General features: G+C 49.5%; 1 protein-coding gene across 1 annotated transcript; it reads left to right on the top strand.

The window, feature by feature from the left end:
* Positions 1-11,917: 11,917 nt before the first annotated feature.
* On the top strand, positions 11,918-23,824 carry AIFM2 (AIF family member 2; the record flags this gene model as incomplete). The annotated part of the gene is made up of 8 exons (XM_080694486.1): positions 11,918-12,324; positions 12,612-12,727; positions 15,650-15,769; positions 16,219-16,311; positions 17,662-17,770; positions 19,051-19,203; positions 23,215-23,415; positions 23,673-23,824. The coding sequence occupies exons 1-8, from the start codon at positions 12,147-12,149 to the stop codon at positions 23,822-23,824; spliced, it is 1,122 nt and encodes a 373-aa protein (XP_080550612.1). The 5' UTR covers positions 11,918-12,146.
* Between the last annotated feature and the right edge of the window lie 1,316 nt (positions 23,825-25,140).

The raw sequence follows: 25,140 nt of genomic DNA, 5'->3' as shown, positions 1-25,140 counted from the left end.
CCCATGTTGGTTCTTTTTTTCTTTTTTTTTTTTTTTTCTTTTTTCAGTACTGGGGATGGAACCCAGAGACATTGTACTTCTGGGCAATGCCCCCAGCCCTATTTTATTTTTTATTTGTAAGCAGTGTCTTGCTACATTTCTGAGAGCTTCACAGAGTTGATGAGGTTGGTTCAGAACCTATGATCCAACTGTGTCAGCCTCCCAAATTCTGGGATTATAAGTGTGTACCACCATTCACAGTGCAGGATGATTAATTTTTATCTACCTCCAGGCTACATCCAGCCCTATTTTATATTTTTTATATTTTATTTGGAAATAGGAGCTTGCTAAGTTGCTAAGGGCCTTGCTAAGTTTCTAAGGCTGGCGGTGAACCCGTCACCTTCCTGTCTCAACCTCCCTCGTAGAGGGATTACAGGGGTACATCAATATACCTAGCTCAGAAAGATTCATTTCTGATTAAACAATCCAACCAGTACTCTTAGAAAAAAGCTGGACATGATGGTGCATGCCTGTAATCCCAATACTTGGGAGGCTGAAACAGGAGGATCTCAGGTTCGGGGCCAGTCTGAGCTACTTAGTGTGGGCCTCCACCTCTTAGTGAGAACTTGTTTCCAAATTAGAAAAAAAAATAGGACTTGGAGTGTATCTCAGAGGTAGAAGGTCCCTGGGTTCCATCTCTAGTACCACAAAAAAAAAAAAAAAAAAAGAAAAAAGAAAGAAAGAAAGAAAGGAAGGAAGGAAGGAAGGAAGTTAATCATTTTAGCCAGGAGTGGTAGTATACCCTATAATCACATTACTAGGAATTGCAGAGGTTGAGGTTGAGGTTGAGACAGGAAGATGGAAGGTTCACAGCCAGCCTTAGAAACCTAGCAAGGCCCTTAGCAATTTAGCAAGACCCTGTTTCCAAATAAATATTAAATAGGGATGAGGGTGTAGCCTGGAGGTAGATTGGTTGTCATCTACCAGGGAAAGGAGGAAGAATCTGAAGTGCCTGCTATTGGGTACTGGGTCTTCTTTTTTGGGTGATAAAAATGTTCTGGAATGCTGGGCGTGGTGGCGCAGGCTTGTAATCCCAGCATTTGGGAGGCCGAGACAGGAGGATTGTGTTTTGTGGACAGCCTCAGCTACTTAGTGAGGCCCTTTGCAGCTCAGTGTGACCCTGTTTCAAAATAAAAAAATAAAAAATAGGTCTGGAGGGTGTAGCTTGGAGGTAGAATGCCCCTGAGTTCCATCTCCAGTACCACAAAAAAAAAAAAAAAAAAAGTTCTGGAATTAGGTAGTGTTTTTTTTTTTTTTTCTTCTTTTTTTTCTTTTGTGGTACTGGGGATGGAACTCACAGGCATTCTACCTCCAAGCTACACCCCCAGCCCAATTTTTTTAATTCTTTATTTTGAAACAAGGTCTCACTGAGTTGCAGAGGGCCTCACTGAGTAGCTGAGGCACACTACCAACCTGCGATCCTCCTGTCTCAGCCTCCCAAATACTGGTATTACAAGCATGTGCCACCACACATAGCTCTTATTTTTATTTTTGTTTGTTTGAAACAGGGTCTCCTGAAGTTGCATATGGCCTCACTAAGTTGTAGAGGCTGACTTGGAACCTTTGATCCTCTTTTCTTGGCCTCCCAAGTACTGGGATTACAAGTGTGCACCACTACGATAGGCTCTTTGGATTTTAGGATTTAAAAAAGGAGATAAAAGCTATTTGGGAGCTGGGGATGTAGCTCAATGGTGAAGGATCTTCCTGGTGGGCACAAGACCCTGGACTCCTCCCTAGCACCAAGAGAGAGAGAGAGAGAGAGAGAGAGAGAGAGAGAGAGAGAGAGAGAGAGAGAGAGAGAGATGCTATTTTGAAATGATAATGGCAATTTTTACTCTACCATGTGGAACCCATGTCCAGACAGTGGCTTCCTAAGAGTTCCCTGGAAGACAGGATCAGGACAGGTAGGGCTCTCCACACCCTCACTTTGGCACTGGTTTCTTTTCTGTGGCTCCAGAGGTTTAGAGAAGAAGGCAAAGTATGGGGCAGGTAAAAGAAGAGAGGGAGGGAGCAGGGCATGGTGTAATCCCTGCATGGTTGTAATCCCTGTGCTTGGGAGGCTGAGACAGGAGGATCGCTGTTCGTGGCCAGCCTCAGCTACTTAGTGAGGCCCTTTGCAACTCAGTGAGACCCTGTTTCAAAATAAAGAATTAAAAAAATAGGGCTGGGGGTATAGCTTGGAGGTAGAATACCCCTGTGTTCCATCCCCAGTACTGCAAATTTAAATAAATAAATAAATAAATAAATTTTTAAAAAGAGAGAGGCAAGGATTCAAAAAAAAACAAAAAACAAAAAACAAAAAACTGGAAGATGCAGCCTAGGCTGATGAGGGCAGGTTCCTGGCAGGAGGATTCCCTTTCAGATGGAGCCAATCCCAGGCTGTCTTCCAGATGAAATTGATTGCATCAAACTTTAGATTGGTAATATAATATATACAGGTGTGTTTTTCCCCCTCCTGGGGATTGAACCCAGGAGCATTCTACTGCTGAGCTACAACCCCAGCCCTATTTTATTTTGAAACACAGTCTTCCTAAACCATTAAAGGTTTTGCTAAATTGTTGAGTTTGGCCTCGAACCTGCAATCCTCCCGTTTCAAGTACTGGATTATAGGCATGCTGCACCGGATTACACAGGTCTTTGACTAGAGCCAGAAATAGCTACCTCTGTGTGAATGCGCATGGAAACAGAGAAAGCCAGGGAGAGTTGGGCTGTCCTGGAGGTAGCCGCCAGGGAATTGCATGGCCTTGGGCAACCTAACGGGCAAAGTAGAATATGCACAATACTGCGGCCAGCCGCTGCGTGCCAGGAGACACACTAAGACACCACGTGTGAGGTCACTGAGTCTTGTCTGAGTTCTTAGGGGAGGTGCTGGCACTTGCAGTAAGCAGATGAGAATGGTTTCTTTTTCGCCACCAGCTTGATCCTACCTCCAGACTCTGGGTCTTTGCACACTCAGAGCACATTTTCTACTCTCCCTAGAACTGACCTTATTCTTTTACATGAGAGTTCTTTGTACTTTGGGTGTGTGTGTGTGTGTGTGTGTGTGAGTGATTCTTTCTCTGAGCTACCCCCCAGCCTGTTGTGTTTTTATTTTGAAACAGGGTCTAAGTTTTTGTACCCTTCATTGTCTCTGATCTGTACTGCTATTAATGATACAAGAAATTTTTGTCATTTTTGTCTGTGTTAATATGTCTCTCCAGGTTATCGCTTCCATGAAAGCAGAAACCTTGTCTGCTCTGCTTTCCATTTTGTGCCCCAGAACCCATCACAGTGTCCTGGTACAGTAGGTGCTCAGCGGGGTTTGTGGAGTTACAATGCACAGGCTTGAGGGAGGAGGTTGGGATTGTATCTTCTACCAGTGTGGCATTCCCAGTGCACAGAGGGGCTTTAAAGGTGTCTCCCCAGCCTGGGGTGGTGGCACATGCTTATAATCCCAGTACTTGGGAGGCTGAAACAGGAAGATCGCAGGTTCAGGGCCTGTGGGGTAACTCGGTATAAAACACACACACACACACACACACACACACACACACACACACACACACGCACACACGGTGGGTTATAACTTGGTATAACACACACAATGGGGTGTAACTTGGTAACACACACACACACACACACACACACACACACACACACCTCCCAGGGTGGTTATCCTAGTACTTGGGAGGCTGAGACAGGGGTTGGGGGGAGCACAGGTTCCAGGCTAATCTTTGCAATTTAGCGAGACCTTTTGTTTCAAAATAAAAAGGGGTGGCCTGGCGTGGTGGCGTGCGCTTGTAATCCCCGCCCTTGGGAGGCGGAGACAGGAGGATCACACAGGTTCGAAGCTAGTCTCGCGCGCTGGTTTAGGAGACCCTGTTTCCAAATAAAAATGTAAAAATAGGTCTGGGAGTGTAGCCCGGAGGTAGAAGGGCTTCCAGGAACCCCAGTACCACACACACAAAAAATAAAAATAAAAATAAAATAAAAAGGGGTGGGGGGCTGGGGGAGTGAGGCTTGGAATAGAATGTCCCTGCGTTCAATTCTCAGTACAAGAAAGAAAGAAAGAAAGAAAAAGAATGTCTCCCAGCAACTGCGCAGAGTCAGGGTGACTCTGGCAGGCAGGGGCGCTGCCAGGCCCAGGCCGGACAGGGCCTGAGGGGCCCCTGTTTGGGAGTTGGAGGCAGTCCCTCCTGGTCAAGGTCAGTCCAGAGGGCCGCCTTCGGCCCGGGCGTAGCCGGGGGCAGGAGGGCCTACGGGCCCCGCCCAGCCCGGGTGCGGGCGGAGCCGGCTCCGGGAGACGCCTGAGTGTCGGGCCAGAGCTGCGGGGGAGCAGGAGCCGGAGCTGCGGGCAGCAGGAGCAGGTGAGGCGGCGCAGAGCCCCGCGTGCGCTTGGAGGCTGGAGGCTGCTGGGCCCGGGGCTCCAGGGTCCTGGGCTGGAGGTCCGGCGTGGGTGGGCGGTGCCGGGATAGCGGAAAGCTCAGGTCTCCGTAGTGAGGTTTCCTGAGCCGGAGGAAACTCTCCTCCCCTCCGGTCCTCAGTCCCAGCTAAGTCTTTCCGAGAAAGGTGGCCCCAGCCAGGACGAGCGGGGAGGCCGGAGTCACGGGCGGGGTGTCCTGATCCTGGAAGCGCCCCCGAAGGAATGAGGCTGGTTTGAGGGAAGAGGGAAAACCTATCTCTGCAAGAGGAAAGTGACTAGGGCTGCCGCGTGCCCACAGACTCTGGAGCCCCTTCCCCAGAAGCCCGAGGTTCCGCGGGACATTGCCAACTGGGCTGCGTTAGTGGTCAGTGTTGGGCGTTTACTTCCAACACCATCCACCTCCACCCAAAGGGTCTCCTTGACCCTGGGATTTAACCTACTTCTGGTACTGGGGATTGAACCCTGGGACATTTCTACCTTCAGCCTTTTTAATTTTGAAACAGGGCTTCCTTAAGTTGCTGAGGCCGGTCTCTAACCCACCATACTCCTGTCTTAGACTCCCCCAAACTGGGATTGCAGGCTGGGCCACCATGTCTGGCTTGAACCTGAGATTGAAGAGGGCTGAGGTGGCTTGGGAGCTGATGGTCCTGTGGAGCTGGGTACAGGGCAGAGGGAGACAGGATTTGGGGAAGGCCCAAAGCACCTGTTCTCTGTGCACTCACTCACCTGCTGCTAGAGGCCCGGAGTCCTTAGATGACACCTGCCCAGACCCCAGCACCTAGAGAGGAGTTCTCCAAGGAGCACTTCGTGTTAACATGATCCTGAGCACCTCCATTTCTCCCGAGGAAGCCAAACTCCAGCCAGGGTGGGGCCTTGCCCAGCCTATAAGTGATAGAGTTGGGCGGTCCTACACTCCAGGCCAACCCAGTTTTGTCTTGGGGGTAAAATGCAGGAGGGTCCAGGTGCTCACAGGACAGGCATTGGGAGTGTTAAGGGGATCACCAGCTGGCTGGCTCCCAGGAGGATGGACGAGTAGCCTGGCCTAGGTTGTGGGCACAGCATTGTATGTGACACCTGCTGAACCTGTCTGCCCCAGAACTGCCCTCTCTTGCTGTGTGAGACCGCTCTCTCTTCTGATATTGAGTCCCCTTCAGAAATTTGTCTTTTAAGGTGTGTTCCCTGGGGTTGACCATGTAGTGCTCACTCTCAGCCTGGCCCCTGGTTCCAGGGAGGGAGGTCTCTTCCTGGGTGGAACAGAGGATGTTTATAGCCCACTCTGTGACTCTGGAGTCACACTGCAGTGGCCCTGTCGCCCAGGACAGCCACTCTGGAAGCATGGCTGTTCAAAGGGCCAGTGTTGAAATCTACCCTCTGCGTCAACCATGACGCAGCCTTCAAAAGCTGCAAGTTATATCTGTAATCTTTATGAAGAAAGATGAGGCTGAGTTCTTGCTTTGATTTGAACCCACAAGTCTCCTGTGTCTTCTGAGCTCGACCTCTCAACAGATTTGGCAGAAATGAGACTTCCTCGTTTTTCAGTGAATTCCTAAAGGCCTCTTATTATTAAAGAAGAGTCCTCCTGGGGTCAGGTTGCATGTCTGACTGAGCAAAATGTGGTGTAACTTAACCTTTTGTGTGTGTTGGGAGAGGAGGCGAAGGCAGTTAATTTAGGCATTGCTAGACATTTAGTTTGTTCTGTTTTCTTGAGCCTTTACCAGCTTCCCTCTTCCCAACTAGGGATTGAACCCAGGGGTGCTTTACACTCCCAGCCCTTTAAATTTTTATTTTGAGACAGGGCCTCAAAAAGCTGCTCATGTTGGGCTGGAACTTGCAATCTTCCTGCCCCTACCTCCCTTTTAATCGGACATTTCTGAATCTAGGCCTAGTTTGTTAAGGTTCTCTGGGCTCCCTCCCTGGACTTTGATGATATTCAGGTCAAAATCAGACGGCGGGCTTGGCACTTCCTCAGAAAGTGAAATGTGAAGTTACTATGTGACTCAGCAGTTTTGTGCCTAGCTATATACTAAAAATAGTTGGAAGCATGTCCACACAAAAACGTGTACATAAATGTTTGTAGGAGCATTGTTCATAATAGCCAAAAAGTGGAAACAATCCACGCGTTTTCAGCCGATGAGTGGATAAGCAAAATATGGTATATATATATACAGTGGACTATAATTCAGCCATGAAAGGAATGGAATATTGATCCATGCTACAGTTTGGATGAACTTTTAAAACCTTACGCTAAGTGAATGAAACCAGACACAAAAGGCGCATATTGGATAATTCCACTTTCCTGAACTGGAATAGGCAAAAGAATCGGCAAATCTGTGAAGTAGTTGCCAGGGGGTGGGATTGTAGGGAGATTTTGAGGGCGATGAAAATATTCTGGAATTAGTTATGATGGTTTTGCATCCAGAAAAGTATAAGTACACCAAGTTTACACTGTAAATGGCAACTTTCATAAGTAAATTGCTACTTTGATTAAAAAAAATTAGATAGTGATAGGCCTTTTCCATTTTTTTGGTGTGTGTGTGTGATATTGGGGATCGAACCCAGTGTCACTCTACCACTGAGTTATACTCTTCCAGCCCTTTTTATTTTTTATTTTGAAAAGGGATATCACTAAGTTATTGAGGGTCTCTCTCAATTGCCAAGACTGGCCTCGAACTTGTGATCCTATGGCCTCCAAATACTGGAATTGCAGGCCTGTGGCCCCACGCCCAATGTCCGCACTTGCATTTTGAGTACTTGCAGGGTGTGTGGCTGGCAGTGCAGGTCCATCACTTCAGCCCTTGGTTTAGGTGTCTGGCACAGTAGGTCATGGCCCAGTAGAGGGGAGCCCCACTGTCCTTAGGGGCCCACCCAGCATGGAGGTAGAGGAGCCAAGGAGAACGGGCGTGCCCAGGGACAGAGGAATGGCAGAATGTGCTGGAGAGTGGCTGGCTTCCCATCCTCAAGTGAGGGCGTCAGAGGCCAGTGGAGCAGAGAGAAGGACAGGTGCCAGGATAGGCCCACGCAGCTGGCAGTGTGAGAAGGCCTCTCTTTCCCGGACCTTCCCTGGTGCTGCAAACTGGGAACTCCCGAACAGCACTTTGTTTTCCTGCCGGGTCTGGCTCCTTGGCTGAGCAAAGGTCTGCCCTTTGGGGAAGCAGGTCCATGATCCTGAGGGGCTGAGGGATTAAGGACTTAACTCATTCGGCCAACTCACTGCCTATCAGGCCTGCCTGGGTCCTGGCTTTCTCTTCCCAAGGAAGGAGTCCTTGTGAGGGGCTGGGGGCAGCAGGCAGCTGAAGCTGCCCTGCTGTGACAGGCACTCAGCGATGTCTGTGTTGGCCCCCGTCACCTGTCCTGGCCACCCAGCCTTCTGCCGCATATATCCTGAACTCTTTGCATTCTTCCCTTCCTGGCACTGGGCCTCTGGCCTAAGCTGTCCCCTCTGCCATCAAGGCCCCTGACCCCAGCTCGCTTTCAGAGCCCTAGGACATTTTTGAGCTGACCTGGGTGGTTCACTGTGATCTGACCAAAAATGGACTCCCCATCTCCAATAAGCCAAGTAGCCCCTCTCAGGCCTACGCCCAGCCAGATTGGAGGTGGGGCTTTCTGGATGTTTCCCTGACCTCAGTACTTGCTGTCAGCCCCAAGCCCAGGGCCCAACACAGAGGGGCTCTGTCTGCGGAGGGCAGGAGATGCACAAGCCTGTCAGGCCTCATCCCGCCTCCCCAGGCCTGCCTTAGCTCCTGGTGTCCTCTCCTGCCTCTCGCTGGCTCCTGGGTCCTGGGTCCTTCCTCCTGGATCCTAGGAAACATTCTCCTTTTGGCACAGTTGGAAGAATTAGGCTGACAGATCCTTGGGGTCAGCTCTGGACCACCCTTCTGAGAGCCGGGGGCCATGAAGGCGCCATTGTCTTGGGAGATTTGTGCTGGTCCTAGCTCAGGCAAGGGCTGTTTCCTCATCTATCAAATGGTTGGGATGCTCCAGCCTCAGTGCTTTGGTCCCCCAGCCAGAACCGTGTTCCCTTCTGTCCCCCTTGCAACCCCTGGGGAGATGTTAGGCAGTGGGCACATGAGCACAGTGAAAACTGCCTGGATTCTACCGTAAGCCACTCTGACAGTGCTAAGATATGGGGGCCATTGGGGCCACCATGGCTTGGTCCTGTGTGTACAAGGCAGCTCAGGGTTAGAGCTGGTCAGGCCTTATAGCTCCTCCCATTACAGGAAGTAAATCGAGGCCCAGAAAGGGGAGGGGTTGTCCTCTAGGCCAGACAGATGATCAGGACAGAATGGGGTTCTTTTTTTTTTTCAGTGCTACAATGTGGCCCCAGAGGGTCCAGCGTTTGTCACCATGCGTGGCCCCAGGCCTGCTTTTTAAGGGAAAAAAAAAATTTTTTTTTTCTTATTTGCTTGTTTGAAACAGGGTCTCATTAGGTTGCTGAGGCTGGTCTTGAACCTGTGAGCCTCCTGTCTCAGCCTCCCAAGTACTGGGAATCCAGGCATGTGCCACCACGCCCGGCTTGCTGTTAGCTGTTGGGCCTCTCTGTTGGGCTTCCCTTGCTGATCTCTGTGAAGAGAGCTTTGCTTTGTTTCTTCTCTTAGCATCTCCCCAGTAGGCCTCACCTATGGCTCAGTGCAGGCTGGAAGGAGTTTTTTTCTGTTATTGTTGTTTTGTTTTGTTTTAGTTTGAAAATGGGTATCACTGAGTTTCAGAGGGACTCACTAAGTTGCTGAGGCTGGCCAACAACCTCAGATCCTCCGTCTCAGCCTCCCAAGTGTTGGGATTAAAAGCATGCTCCACCATGCCTGGCTAGAAGGAGTTTTGAGTGTCTGTTGCCAATCCAGCATCCCCCTCATGCCCCTCAGCTGTTCTTAGCTGCAATTAGGAGTGCCCTTTGGAAGCCGAGTGAGATGGCACATGCCTGTAATCCCAGTACTTGAGAGACTGAGACAGGAAGATTGCAGGTTTGAGGCCAGTGTCAGCAACTTAGTGAGATCCTATTTCTTTTTTTTTTTTTTTTTTTTTTTTTTTTGGTGGTACTGGGGTAGAACCCAGAGGCTTTCTACCTCTGGGCTATACTCCAAGATCTATTTTATACTTTATTTTGAAACGGTCTCACTTAGTTGCTGAAAACCTCACTAAGTAGCTGAGGCTGGCTTCGAACCCGTGTGATCTTCCTGTCTCGGTCTCCCAAGCGCGGGGATTACAAGCGTGCGCCACCACGCCCGGCAGTGAGATCCTATTTCAAAATTAAAAATAAATTAATTCAAAAGAGGACTGGGCACACGCTTGTGATCCCAGTACTTAGGAGGCTGAGACAGGAAAATTGCAGATTCGAGGCCAGCCTCAATAACTTAGTGAGACCCTGTTTCAAAATAAAATAGGGCTAAAGGTATAGCTCAGAGGTGGAATGCCCCTGTGTTCAATCCCCTGTACCACAAAACAAAACAAAAGGGCTGGGGGTGTAGCTTGGAGGTAGAACATGCGTGGGTTCAATCCCTAGTACCAAACCAAACCAAACCAAACTGAAAGATTGCCCCTCTGCTGGGCTGGGCACACATCATACGGGTCCTTCTCTGAGCCTCAGCTAGGCTGGAAACAAGCCTCCTGGCTAAAGCTGCAGGTCAGCTCCTCAGCCTCCCATAGGGCAGGCTCTGGAACGTACAGGTGATCCTGCATGCAAGAGTCTTGGTCAGGCTGGGGGAGCCCGGGCAACTTGGCTACTTGCCCCACTTTGTGCTCAGCGGTTCAGCACCCACTGAGCACAAAGTGCTCACACACACAAAGTGGGTTCAGCACCCGCTGCCTCAGGTGGCCTCTCCCCTCCCCTATTGTCACGGCCTCATTCCACACCACATCTGTCCGTTCACTGGTGCTGCTGTAACAGAAAACCACAGACAGGGTCAGCTATGATGTGCAGGCCTACAGTTCTGGAGGCAGAGAATTCCAAGGCGGAGGGGCAGCATCAGGAGGGCTCGCTTGGGGCATTGCCCCATGAGGGAAGGCAAAAGGGAGGGTGAGAGCTAGCGATTAAGCTTGAACCTTTTTGTACTGGGGATTGAACCCAGCAGGGTTCTACCCACAAGCTACCTTAGCTCTATTTTTTTTTTTCTTTTGGTGGTACTGGGGGTGGAAACCAGGGGCTTTGTACCTCCAGGCTATACTCCCAGAACTAGTTTATATTTTATTTGGAAACAGGGTCTCACTAAGTAGCTGAGGCTGGCTCTGAACCTGTGAGATCCTCCCGTCTCAGCCTCCCAAGTGCGAGGATTACAAGCGTGCGCCACCACGCCCGGATACCTTAGCTCTATTTTATATTTTATTTTGAAACAAGGTCTCACTAAGTTGCTGAGGGTCTTGCTAAATTGCTGAGGCTGGCCTCTATACTGTGCTCTTTCTCAATCTCCCAAGGACTGGGATTACAGACATGTGCCTCTACACTTGGCTTCCTCAAGGCCTTTTGTAATTACCATTAGTCCATTTATGGAGTTCAACCTTCATGATTCTGGTATTTCAGAGGCTGAGACAGGATGATCACAGGTTCAAGGCCAGTGTGTGGCAATTTAATAAGACCCTGTCTCAAAAAAGGGGAGGTAGAGATTGGATTGTAGATCAGAGGTAGAGCACCCTTGGGTTCAATCCCCAGTCTCCCCTGCCCTGTATGCACACACACACTATGTATGTGTGTGTGTGTGTGTGTGTATTATATGTTATATATGTTATATATATGTTATATATAATGTATGTTATATAAATGTTATATATAAAAATTATATATATATATATATATATATATATATATATATATATATTTGGAAACAGGGTTTCATTAAGTTGCAGAGGGTTAACTAAGTTCCTGAGGCTGACTCAAACCTATGATCTGTCTCAGCCTCTCAAATACTGGGATTACAAGCATGTGCCACCATGCTCAGCTTCAAAATTCAATTTTATTTATTTTAATTTGTATTTATTTGTTTATTTATTTATTTATTTATTTATTTATTTATTGCAGTTCTGGGGATGGAACTTAGGGGCATTCTTTTTATTTTTGAAACAGGGTCTCACTGAGTTGCGAAGGGCCTCGCTAAGTAGCTGAGGCTGTCTGGAAATGCGATCCTCCAGTCTCTGCCTCCCAGATTCTGGGATTACAAGCATGCGCCACCATGCCTGGCCTTTTTTTATTTTTTACTTTTCTTTGTCTTTTGTGGTACTGAGAATGGAACCCAGGGGCCTTCTACCTCCTGGCTACACTCCCAGACATATTTTATTTGGAAACAGGGTCTCACTAAGTTGCTGAGAGCCTCACTCAGTAGCTGAGGCTGGCTTCGAACCCATGCGATCCTCCTGTCTCAGCCTCCCAAGTACTAGGATTACAAGTGTGCGCCACCACGCCCGGCTTGAAATACATTTTAAAAAGGCAGTTTATGGGCCGGGCATCGTGGCGCATGCTTTTAATCTCCGTGCTTGGCAGAGACAGGAGGATTGCACAGGTTCGAAGCCAGCCTTGCTGGCTTAAGAGACCCCGTTTCCAAATAAAATTTAAAATAGGTCTGAGAGTGTAGCCCGAGGTAGAAGGGTTCCATCCCCAGTACCACCAAACCATGAAAAAAAAAAAGGTCAGTTCATGGCATTTGCCATGGGCACCCTGAACTCCCAGCCCCCTGACCTCTGATGTGGTATTTTCTCCCAGTCCAGCAGCGCCTGCGTCACGATGGGGTCGCAGGTCTCCGTGGACACAGGAGCTCTGCATGTGGTGATCGTGGGCGGGGGCTTCGGTGGGATTGCGGCCGCCAGCCAGCTGCAGGCGCTGAACATCCCCTTCACGCTGGTGGACATGAAGGACTCCTTCCATCACAACGTGGCGTCTCTCCGGGCCTCTGTGGAGAGTGGTAACGTGCTCCTCCTGGGGCTGCTCTTGTGAACAGGTTCTGGGCGCTGCTGCGGGACATGATTTCAGGGTTGGGGGGATTGTCTCCACTGAGGGCAGGTGCCTCAGTTCTACCATTAGATGTGTTCTGGTCACTGGTCTTCCTGAGCCCCAGACGGGGACTTCAGAAGATGGTGGGTGCCTGGGTACACCTGCCAGCCCAGCTCTGCCCAAGGGCGCCCCGTTGGTACGTGGGTCAGGAAAGGTTCATCTCGGTTCTTCACTGTGGCTTCTATGTGCATTCCCCAGGGTTTGCCAAAAAGACATTCATCTCATATTCAGTGACCTTCAAGGACAATTTCCGGCAAGGCGTGGTGATCGGGATAGACCTGAAGAATCGAACGGTGCTGCTGCAGGGTGGCGAGGTGAGCGGCGGGGCTGACCCGCCTGTCCACTGGAGGAACCAAGTCTCCCAAGGCTAACAGAGAGCTACCGTGGCCTCCGAGCCCTCCTGATGCTGGACAGGTAGCAGATTCTTCACTGACAAAGGCCCCATCACAGCCACCACAGAATACGGTGGAAGATGTTTCTTGACTCTTTCCTGTATTCTGGACCCCATCCTAAGCCTTTATGTCAGTTGTATTTAATGTTCATCATGACAATATAGGGTAGGCGATATATCCTCCTTTTTATTTTTACTTTTTGGTATTGAGGATTAAACATAGGGGCATTCCACCCTGAGCTACACTCCTGGCCCTTTTTATTTTTAATTCAAAGCAAGGGCTTGCTAATTTGCTGAGGCTGGCCTGGATCCTGCAATCCTCCTGTCTCAGTCTCCCAAGTACTGGGATTATTACGGGTGTGCGCCACCACACCTGGCACATGTTCTCATTTTACAGACAGATTAAATGGTCAATGGCTGCCCTAAGGTCTTCCCAGCTGTAAAAGACTAAGCCTGGATTTATAGCCAGGCAGTTCCAGCCCAGAGCCCAGGCTCTGGAAGCCAATATCCCAGACACAGCCCAGGTCAAGAGAGCCCCCCTCACTGTCTGGAAGGAAAGGCCGAACGTGCCTGCCACTGGCCGAGGCTCCCTCACTCATCCCTGTCCCTTCCCCAGTGAGATGGCCCAGTGTCTGGCATGCGCGCCTGTGGAGACTGAGCTCCTTTGATCCATGAGCAGCTACCAGCTCACACACTGGATTAAGGGTCAGCTCCAGCTCAGTCCAATTCTGTATTCAAGGCTAAGGCGGGGCGGGGGCGGGGGTGGGAGTGGAAATAGGAGACAGTTCCTGTCCTCATGTTGTGTGACTTGGTGTGCCTCAATTTGTCCTCAATTTTAGGACCAGAGAATCTGCTGGTTGTTTAGGTTACCAAGTGTCTCCTCGTCCTGCAGGGTTGGGCCCAGCTTCTCAGAGCCCTGGAAGGGTCCATCTTGGAGCTCCAGGAGGAAAGTGGCGGCTGAGTTGGGTGCAAACCCTTCAGTCCCATTTCCATTGGCACTTCTGTGTTTTGGGGGGCACTGGGTATTGAACACAGAGTTATGCCACCTCCAACCTACACCCACAGCCCTTTTTATTTTTTGAATTTTATTTATTTATTTATTTATTTATTTATTTATTTATTGGCGGTATTGGGAGTGGAACCCAGGGGCTTTTCTATCTCTGGGCTATACTTCCAGATCTGTTTTTTTTGTGGGGGTGGTCTGGGGATGGAACAGAGCTACACCATCTGCACTATTTTTTTGTTCTTTATTTTGAAACAGGGTCTCACTAAGTTGCAGAGGGCCTCACTAAGTAGCTGAGGCTGTCCGCGAACTGTGATCCTCTGGTCTCAGCCTCCCAAATGCTGGGATTACAAGTGTGCGCCACCATGCCTGGCTTTCTACCAGACCTATTTTATTTTTTTATTTTTTATTCCAGACCTATTTTATACTTTATTTTAGAAACAGGGTCTCACTAAGTTGCTGAGAGCCTCACTCAGTAGCTGTGGCTGGCTTCAAACCTGTGTGATCCTCCTGTCTCAGCCTCCCAAGTACTGGGATTACATGCATGCGCCACCATGCCCCCATGCCCGGCCCTTAATTTTTATTTTAAAACAGGGTTTAAGCCAGGCATGGTTGAGGCAGGAGGATTGCACAGGTTTGAAGCCAGCTTCAGCTACTGAGTGAGGCTCTCAGCAACTGAGTGAGACCCTGTTTCCAAAATAAAGCATAAAATAGGTCTGGGAATATAGCTTGGAGGTAGAAAAGCCCCTGGGTTCCACTCCCAGCACCATAAAAACAATCAAGCAAACAAACAAACTAGGATTTCACTGAGTGCTAAGGGTCTCATTAAATTGCTGAGACTGGCCTTGAACCTCTGATCCTCCTGTCAGCTCCCAAGTACTGGACTTACAGGCACAGCCACCACACATGGTTGCATCTCTGCTTATTAACTTTGTCTTTAGGCTCCAAACAAAATCTCTGTCCCTCACTTTCTTCCTCTTCCCTCCCCACCCTTGCCTTCTCTTTTCTTTTGTTGAAGAAGGTTATTCTAAAATGTCTAAGCTGACTGTACAGTGGAAGCGTACATCCTGCTCATTCCCCCCTGGTTTTCTGTTCCTTGCTGACCTGCCTGCTACGGTAGAGCTCAGCCCTCTCAGCCCCACAGTGGCTGGCTCTGTGGGCCAAGTGTTCTCTAGGCAGAAGATACAAGTTGCTTCCTTGGCTATTTGCTGAGTTCTGTGCCATCCTGCGCCCCACTGGCTTGGTGATTTTGCTCCCTTCAATGGGGCTGCTTCTTCAGTGTGCCCACAAGCCTCTTCCACCTGATATTCTGTGGCCAGTGGGGGACCTGGTATTGGAAGTAGACCCCCCACCCCTCATCTTACTCTCGTCTTTTTTGGGGGGGAGTCTAGGGATGGAACCCAGGGGCATTCGACCTCCGAGTTACACCCCCTGCCCTATGTTTTATTTATTTATTTATTTATTTATTTATTTATTTATTTATTTATTTATTTTTGGTGGTACTGGGGTTCCTGGAAACCCTTCTACCTCTGGGCTATATTCCTAGACCTATTTTTATACTTTTTTATTTGGAAACATGGTCTCTTAAGCCAGCACGGCTGGCTTCCAACCTGTGTGATCCTCCTGTCTCCGCCTCCCAAGCACGGGGATTACAAGCGTGTGTTGCCACGCCCACCTTATTTTTAATTTTGAAACAGGGTCTTACTAAGTTGAGGAGGGCCTCACTAAGTAGCTGAGGCTGTCTGCGAACCGCGTTCCTCTGGTCTCAGCCTCCCGAATGCTGGGATTACAAGCTTGTGCCACCACGCCCAGCTTTGTCTTTCTTTTTCTTGCCCCTCACAGGCCCTGCCCTTTTCCCATCTCATCCTGTCCACGGGCAGCACTGGGCCGTTTCCCGGCAAGTTTAGTGAGATTTGTAGTCAGCAGTCCGCCATCCAGGCCTATGAAGACATGGTGAAGCAGGTGAGCTGCTGCTGTGGATAGGCTGGACGGTAAGGACAGATGGGAGCACAGCTGGGGCAACGGGCAACAGCTGGGGCTGCAGCAGGGGGGACATGTGGGCCCTCAGGCTGCTGAAGCAGCTGGAGAGTGTCTAGGAAGAGATTTCCTGGGGGGAAGCCTGGATACATGCTCCCCTGGACCTGCTCACGTGGTGCTCGGTAAGTCTCAGACTCAGGTCTCTTGTCTCTTCCTGTTCTGCCCTCCTGACGGAACAGGGCTTTGGGCTGTAGAGCAGGCTTAGCTCCACAATCCCATTTTTCACAGCAATCCTTTAAGGAGGGCAAGATGAGGTCCATTGGGACCCCAAATATGGAGAGTTCTCTCTTTTCTTTGGCCAAGGTGTCCACTTGGAGGCTGAACCACCGGGCGGGGGTGGATGTGAGGGCCGTTGTATGTCCCATCTTCTCCAGGTCCAGCGCTCGCAGTTCATCGTGGTGGTGGGAGGAGGCTCCGTAGGAGTGGAGATGGCAGCTGAGATTAAGACAGAATACCCTGACAAAGAGGTGAGGCTGGCGCCTGGCTTTGATCTCTAGGTGCTCAGCTTCTTTCTGCTCTGCCTCGTGAACATCTGGAATTTGCCCGGAGCCCAGAGCCTGGAGCTCCCCTTGCGTCAACTGTCTTGCACCAAAGAGTGATTCTGCAGGCAATATTCCCCTGGGGGGGCCAGGATCTTGCGGCTTATGACTTTGTGGAGCTGCCCTGGGTGTGTCTTCTTTGAGGGAAAGGTCCTGCTCTGACAAACCCAAAGATCAAACCCACAGGAGGTACCTTGTAAAGCTGAACTCCTGTGTCCCCTTTAGCATTTAGACCTTTGTGATAAAACCTAGACTTTGATTACCTTTTCTTGCTGATAGCAGCTTGGACAAGGACACATTCCGTGGTCTTCTTGGTCTCTGTATGATAGGGTAGCCCTTGCTCTGGATGGTCACATGGTGGGTGTAATCCCCTGCCCCTTCCCAGCCCCTGTGGGGAAATGACCTACCAGTACCTTCTGTCCAAGGGCAGGAGGCACAGGCTTGCCTTGACCCTTCCTGCGCTCAGGGTACAGAGAACCTGCCCAGCACTCAGAGAGAAAGAGAAAATCTTGTTTACTCTGGGCTTGCTGAGGGTTCAGTGATGATAGTAGTTAGGGGTGCCGATGCTTTCAGCTTCTGGGAGCCATGCAGCCGTGGACTGTTCTTTTTCCTTAAGGAAAAGCAGGTTGGTTTTGAAAAGGAAAATCAGTCTGGGCTAATTTAACTGTATGGTTGTTCTTTCACAAATTGTTGGAAATTATGATAAGTGATTGATGCACTTAAAGGATATTCATTTTGATTTATGAGAGTTATATAGGGAACACCCACTTTTTCTCTCTACTTAACACTCAGCACTTCTGTGATAAGATGTGTTTTTTTCCCCCACACTCCAATTCCCTGATATCAGCTGAGTGTTCTTTAATTCACTTCAACTCTGACAGTAACTGGATTAGCACTGATACCCCAGGTCAAGGGCTTAGTTATGAGACTCCCTATTTCAGATGCCGGGGACAAGGAGCAGCCCCTGGCTTGCCTGCATTTTGGTCTGACTTGGCCACAAAGTGGAAGTTCCTATGACCCTCTCCTCAGGTTTGATAATTTGCTAGAGTTGTTTATAGAACCCAGGAAAACAGGTCACTTGCAACTGCTAGTATACTTATTACTAAGGATTTTCCCTCCCTCCCTCCCTCCCTCCCTCCCTCCCTCCCTCCCTTTCTTACTCCATGGGTGCTTCAGCCCAGGGGTATCGGGTAACCCTACTGGAGGTGGGGTGGAGGGTGTTGGTGTGAGTGGGGGCTCGGGGTTCCCTCTCAGTCCCTGTGGTTGTTCTGTCCCCAGGTCACTGTCATTCATTCTCACGGACACCTGGCCGACAAGGAGCTCCTGCCCTGTGTCCGGCAGGAGGTGAAGGAGATTCTCCTCCGCAAGGGCGTGCGGCTGCTGCTGAGTACGTGTGTGGCTCTACCCTTCTCAGATCCCTGACCTGCTGGGATGTGGCTCAGAGGCTGGCCACGGCCTCCCAGGCTTCCTCCCTCCCTCCGTGTCCTGGGGTCCAGCAAAGAGCTACAGACACAGTGCTGAGCATCCAAGCCCACTTGAGCTGTGTCCAGCCAGAAGTCCACGGCAGCAGTTCCTACGGTTGCATTGGACACGGGGCTGATGGACATGCCTAGTTGCTGCATGATTTTATTTTATTTTATAGGTGCTAGGGATTGAACCCAGGGATATCCTCTGACCTGTTTTTATTTTTTATTTTGAAATGGGGTCTCATTAAATTGCCGAGGGTCTTGCTAAGTTGCTGAGGCTGGCTTCTTATCTGCGACCTTCCTGTCTCAGCCTCCCAGGGACTGCGATAACAAGGCATGTGCCACCATACCTAGCCGAATGATTTTTTTAAAAGTAGCTCTAAAGGATTTTCCCTGAATTTCGATATCTGTGTGGTAGAGGGAATAGGTTTGTTGGTTTGTGTTCTAAAAGTGTTAAGTATGGCTTTTGTCCAGAATAGAGAGAACCATCAGCATTTTTACTTTATTACGTTATGTTTTCAGTACTGAGGATTAAACCCAGGGGTGTTCTACCACTGAGCTATACCCTCAAGCCCTTTTATTTTTTAAATTTTGAGACAGAGTCTCGCTAAGCTGCCCAGACTGGCCTTGAACTTGCCATTCCCCTGCTTTAGTCTCCCAGGTGGCCAGAACTGAAGGCGCATATCACCAGGCCCCACCCATGGAGCCTTTGGAGGGGCTCTAATCCCAGTGGCTGCCGGCCACCTGTACCACACTGGTCCTTAGCCTCGTGTTATGTGGAGCAGGCTGTGATGCTGCTGCGGACGTCCCCCACGGCTGTCACGGCCTCCTTCGGTAGCAAGTTCTGGAGACTGTTTGCACCTTTCCTTAGGGGCTGTGGGTGCAGGATGCTGGCCTCTGCCTTCCCTGCCTCTTCCCTGTCAGTGGTGTGCCAGGAGGCCCATCCCCAGCGGGAGGGATAGCTGGCATTCTGAGAGCATGCCCCAGGGCTGCTTTTCTTCTCAGAACTTCTTGGGAAGCTCAGCCCCTCGACCCTCCCATGGCTTCCTGGAACCTTCCATCCGGCATATCCATGGGGCCACCTGTCCACACTGCTTCTCGGGGAGTAGAGTGGAGTGAGGGGAGGGCATGGCGCAGGAGGGGGTGGGATGGTGGGCTCCAGCCTCCGCCAACCTCCTGGTGACGGACCCCCGTGTGACAGGTGAGCGGGTGCGCAACCTGGAGGAGCTGCCTCTCAACGAGCACCGGGAATACATCAAAGTGCAGACGGACAAGGGCACCGAGGTGGCCACCAACCTGGTCATCCCCTGCATCGGCTCCAAGATCAACAGCTCTGCCTACTGCAGTGCGTTTGGTAAGCGGCGGCTGGCACCCTCCTCCTCACCCCGGCACTCTGAGATGCCACGGTCCTCCCCCTAGTCAGTGCCCCTGCACCCAGCAGCCCACGTGTTCTCCTATGAATAGGGGCCTTAGACTTTAAAGCCCAGTCAGGGTCCCCTCTTGCCCTGCTCTCCTCAGCTATGATAGTGGCTTAGCCCTAGGTGGCCAGGGAGCCCAGCATCTTCCAAAATTAGTACCGCCCCCTAGTGGTAGGAACTAGGTCCTACCACTACAGGATTCAGAGAGAAGAGAAAAATCATTTTGTTACTTTTTTTTTTTTTTTTTTTTTTTTAATGGAAATGTGGAGGAAGTTTAGGGCCAGGGCTTCCTCTGTTTACAAGTGCTCAGATCTCCCCAAATCCAGATTCAAACATTTGGCTACTTCAGCTCTTAACGACTGCAGAGTAGGGTCTGTAATAGGAGCTCACTAACAAAATCCCATAGTTAGCTACCAGGAGGTGGGGAGGTAAACTAACGTGTGTGTGAGTCTCCACGTGTGAGCAGGAGACACGTGGCCAGGCTCTGTGGTTGTTTCCTGTTCCCCAGGCTCCATCCTGAGCACCCTTCTCTGACAAAGAGTTTCTTTCTTGTGTCCAGTAGGAAATGGTTACTCAAGCCCAGAAGGAAAGGCAGTCCAGATCAGGGTAGGATTGAGGGCTTATAACAGAGAACCCAGAATTTGATACCTAATAGTCATGATGTTGTATTTCCTAAAATAAGTTCTTTAAAAGTTTCTTGAAAAGAAAAGCAGTTTAGCTGTGTGTGGTGGGGCATGCCGACAGTCCCAGTACTTGGGAGGCTGAGACAGGAGAATGAGGGTTCAGGGACAGCCTCAGCAAGTAGTGAGACTCTTATCAACCTAGCAAAATCCTGTTTTCAAATAAGAAATAAAGTGGGGCGCTGGGCATGGTGGTGCACGCTTGTAATCCCAGCACTTGGGAGACTGAGACAAGATCACACAGGTTCGAAACCAGCCTCCGCTACTTAGTGAGGCTCTCAGCAACTTAGTGAGACCCTGTTTCCAAATAAGATATAAAAAATAGGTCTGGGAGTATAGCCTGGAGGTAGAAAGCCTCTGGGTTCCACCACCAGTACCACCAAAAAAAAAAAGGGGGTGGGGGCTGGAGGTGTAGGTCAAAGGTAGAATGCTTCTGGGTTCAATTCCCATACCACACACACATACACACACAAAGAAAAGCAGTTTATCATTTATTTTTTTTTGTGTGGTTCTAAGAATTGAACTCAGAGGCATTCTACCTTTGAATTACACCCACAGCCCTACTTTTTATTCTTAAAAAAGAATTCTTTATTTTGAAACAGGGTCTCACTAAGTTGCGAGGGCTGCCCTAAGTAGCTGAGGCTGTCTGCAAACCTGCGATCCTCCTGTCTCAGCCTCCCAAGTACTGGGATTACATTGTGTGCCACCACGCCCTGCTCTTATTTATGTATTTTTGAAGCATGATCTTGCTAGGTTCTGAGAATCTTACTATATTGCTGAGTCTGACTTTGAACCTTTGATCCTTCTGTCTCAGCCTCCCCAAAACTGAGATTACAGGCATGTGCCACAATACCTGGCTTGCTTGCTTTATTTATTTTTTGGGGTACTGGGGGTTGAACCCAGGGGCATTCTACCTCTGAGCTACACCCCAACCCTATTTTATTTTATTTTATTTTTTGCGGGTCTGGGGGTGGAACCCAGGGGCATTCAACCTCTGAGCTACACCCCCTGCCCTATTTTTTATTCTTTATTTTGAAACCTGGTCTCACTGAGTTTAACCTGGTCTCACAGAGGGCCTCACTAAGTAGCTGAGGCTGTTCGTGAACCACGATCCTCCAGTCTCAGCCTCCTGAATGCTAGGATTACAAGCGTGCGTCACCACGCCCGGCTCCCTATTTTATTTTTTTAGTTTGAAACAAGTTGTGGATGACCTCAGGAGGTTCCTGAGGCTGGCTGAGAACCTGTGATCCTCATGTCTCAGTCTCTTAAGTGGTGAGATTACAGGTGTGTCCCACTGCACTTGGCTTTATTTACTTTTGTGGTTTTAGAATAGAAACCAGTGACACTCTACCACTGAGCTACATCCCCAGCCCTTTTACTTTTTTTTTTAGAAACAGGGTCTCATTAGGTTGTCTAGGGTCTTTCTAGGTTGCTGAGAATCTTCATAACTTGCTGAGGCTAGCCTTGAACCTGTGATCCCTGTCTCAGCCTCCTAAGAACTGGAGTTTTAGTCATAAGCCCCTGTGCCTGATACCATCAGCCATTTTTATTTGTATGTATGTATGTATGTATTTATGTATTTATTGGTACTGGAAATTTAACCCAGAGTCATTCTACCTCCAAGTTATACCCCCAGCCTGATTTTATTTCTTATTTGGAAACAGGGTCTCAATAAATCACAGAGGGTAGTCAGGCGTGGTGGCGGCCACTTGTAGTCCCAGTATTTGGGAGGCTGAGGCAGGAGTATCACAGTTTCAAAGCCAGCCTTGGTAATTTAGAAAGGCTGTCAGCAACCTAGTGAGACCCTGTTTTCAAATAAGAAATAAAATTGGGCTAGGGTTGTAGCTTGGAGGTAGAATGCCTTTGGGTTTCACGCCTAATGCCAACAAACAAACAAAAAGTTGCAGAGAGTCTCACTACGTTTCTGAGGCTGGCTTCAAACTTGTAATCCTCCTGTCTCAGCCTCCCAAGTACTGGGATTACAAGGCCATCATGCTTGGCCTTTTATTTTTATTTTTAAATTGTTTCTTAGCCGGGCGTGGTGGTACATGTTTGTAATCCCAGCATTCGGGAGGCAGAGACCAGAGGATCGTAGTTCGAGGCCGGTCTCAGCTACTTAGTGAGGCCCTTCGCAACTCAGTGAAACCCTGTTTCAAAAAATGGAGACTAAAAAATAGGGTTGGGGGCGTAGCTTGGAGGCACAGTGCCCCTGGGTTCTGTTCCCGGTATTGCAAAAAGAAAAAGAGAAAAAAGAAAAGAAAAAGAAAAAAAGAAATAGTTTATTGCTTAGTTGATGAGGCTCGCTTCAAATTTTGACCTTTTTCCTCAACCTCCCAAGTAGCTGGGATTACAGATGTGAGCCACTTGCCTGGCTGGTTTATCTTTTACAAAAGCCTTGCGCTTAAAATTCCAATCTGTGGTGCCAGGTGTGGTGGCACACTCTTGTAATTCCAGCGCTTGGGAGGCTGAGACAGGAGGATCGCACAGGTTTGAAGCCAGCCTCAGCTACTGAGTGAAGCTGTCAGCAACTTAGTGAGTCCCTGTTTCAAAATAAAGTATAAAATAGGCTTGGGAGTATAGCCCGGAGTTAGAAAAGCCCCTGGGTTCCACCCCCAGTACCACACATACACAAAAAAGTTCCAATCTCTGTTCAGAATTAAATTTAAAGCCAGGCATAACAGGTTGGCAGACAGCCTCAGCAGCCTGTAATCCCAATACTTTGGAGATTGAGACAAGAAGATCTTAGGTTCAAGGACATCCTGAGCAAGTAGTGATACTCATCAACTTAGGGAGACCCTGTTTAATTAAAAAAAAAATAGAGAGCTGGGGTATAGCTCAGAGGTAGAATGCCCCTGGATTCAATACTCAGTACACACACACACACACACACACACACATACACACACACACACACACACACACACACACACACACACAGACAGGCTGGGGATGTAGCTTAGATATATAACACTCCTGGGTTCAATCCCCAGTACTACAAAAAAAGAAAAAGAAAGAAAATTTAAAATTTGGCTAATCATTGTGTCATGTAAAGAGTTAAAGAGCTCTACCCATTTTGTAGCAAGAGGCTTGTCACCACCAGAAAACTGTAAGGTTGCCTTTGTGGGAAGAAAGCCTGGGATGGGGCCTTCAGGCAGGGCACAGCGGGTGTGAGCAGGGCTCTGGACCAGCACCAGGTGTTCACCCCTTGTCTGGTGGCTGGTACATGGCAGCTCAGGGGCTTGGTTTGGATGTCGTCCTGCCCGGCAGAGAGCAAACTGGCCAGCAATGGTGCTCTGAGAGTGAATGAGTTCCTCCAGGTCGAGGGCCACAGTAACATCTACGCCATCGGTGACTGTGCCGACGTGAAGGAGCCCAAGATGGCCTATCACGCTGGCCTCCATGCCAACGTTGCCGTGGCCAACCTCGTCAACTCCATGAAGCAGAGGCCCCTCAAGGCCTACAAGCCAGGTAAGGCAAGCCCAGGTGCTTTGCAGTTTTTACAGAGTTGGGGGCTAGGTTTGGGGAAGACCTTTGGGGCTACAAGGTGACTTCTCACTAGACCCAGAAACATCCCCCTTGAGCTCTTTAAATCAAGGACTCGCCTGCCTTTCTGCAAGTCGCACACATCTCCCTGCCCCGGGTCCGAAGGCCCAGGGAGAGCATTCTGGCAGTTGCGGGCCACGGCCCTTCAGCGGGGCTCCACCATGCACATCTCCTCTCTGCAGGCGCGCTGACATTCCTCCTATCCATGGGCAGAAACGACGGCGTGGGTCAGATCAGCGGCTTCTATGTGGGTCGGCTGATGGTGCGGCTGGCCAAGAGCAGGGACATGTTAGTCTCCACAAGCTGGAAAACCATGAGGCAGTCCCCACCCTGATGGGGAGGCGGGCAGCAGACATGGCACCGCTGCAGTTGGGTGACAGACTGCTGGACAGAGTGTGCCCGATTGATGAGTGCCAGGGGGCCAAAGCTCTTTCTTTGGAATAAGATACAGTGACATCCTTTCTGGAAGTTCAACTCGTGTAAAACCAAAAATAAGAGAGAGAAGGAGAGAAGAGAAGCATTAAAAAAAGATAAACCCTAGAGGATTCTTTCTGGGTTTGGAAGCTCTGTTTGCAGCCGTGCTGGCTGAAGTCTTGGGGAGGACACAGGCAGCCTCTGCACCCCAGGTTCCTCTCTGATGTGCGCTCGTGTGTGAGTTGGGGGTTGGGTTTGGAGCACTCAGGGTAGGGCAGAGAGTTGGGCCCTGGTAGCTGGCCTTCTACCTGTGAGGACAGGAAGGAGAGCCTGAGAATTCCTTCCAATAAAGGAAGCCAATAAATCCTGCAATAATCAGGCCCATAACCCCAGTACTTGGATGGCTGAGACAGGAGGACTCCAAGTTTGAGGTCAGCCTCAGCAATTTAGCAAAGTTGTTTCAAAATAAAAAATAAAAAGGGCTGGAGGTGTATCTCAATGGTAGAGCGCCTCTGGGTTCAATCTCCAGTAACACACGCATGTACACACGCGCACACGCACTTTTTATTTGTCCACGTGAAGGAATTCAGCTCTGATTCCAAGTCTCCCCGCTCTGCCCTTCCTTGCTCACTGTTGACCTCTGGGTATGGCGCAGAGCCCTCGGGACACTGCTTTCCCTGGAATTCTCAGCTTATCCCCTGTTCAGGTTGTGGCCCATGGTCTGTTCTGTTCCATTATGTTGCCCAGGCCACGAAACAGGCTCAGCCTTCCCAGAGGACCCGGGGCCTAGGTTAGCGTGATGGGAATAGTCAGTTGGTGACAGACCTTGTTCTTTTTAACTTAGAACATTCTAGAAGTATCCATCCACGGGGTCACAGTTTTCCAAATGGAGGAAAACCTTGCAATAAAAGAATATGGTATAAGAAAGACACTGGATCTTTTATTTTTTTCCTTTCATTTTCTTTTTCTTTAAAAAACAAAACAAAACAAAAGCCTGAAGCAAAACCTTTTTAGGAGTAGTTACAGATATTATAGGGGAGGGGGAGGGGCACCAAAACAGAGGAGAGAAGCACCAGTGAGATGTCTTTCCCGCCTTCTCCACCACGGAACGCAGAAGCCAGCACACCCACGCTACTCACGCCCTCTTCCCTCAGAAGAAAGGAGGAACGAAAGATTAAGAACCGTAGAAGGATTTCTTTTTTGTGACCGTGTGTAAAAGTCAATGCTATAAATCTA

Source organism: Muscardinus avellanarius (genome assembly GCF_963383645.1).
Source record: "Muscardinus avellanarius genome assembly, chromosome: 4".
Lineage (NCBI taxonomy): Eukaryota > Metazoa > Chordata > Mammalia > Rodentia > Gliridae > Muscardinus > Muscardinus avellanarius.
The sequence above is the reverse complement of the archived record's forward strand: the minus strand, read 5'-3'. Positions and strand labels throughout refer to the sequence as shown.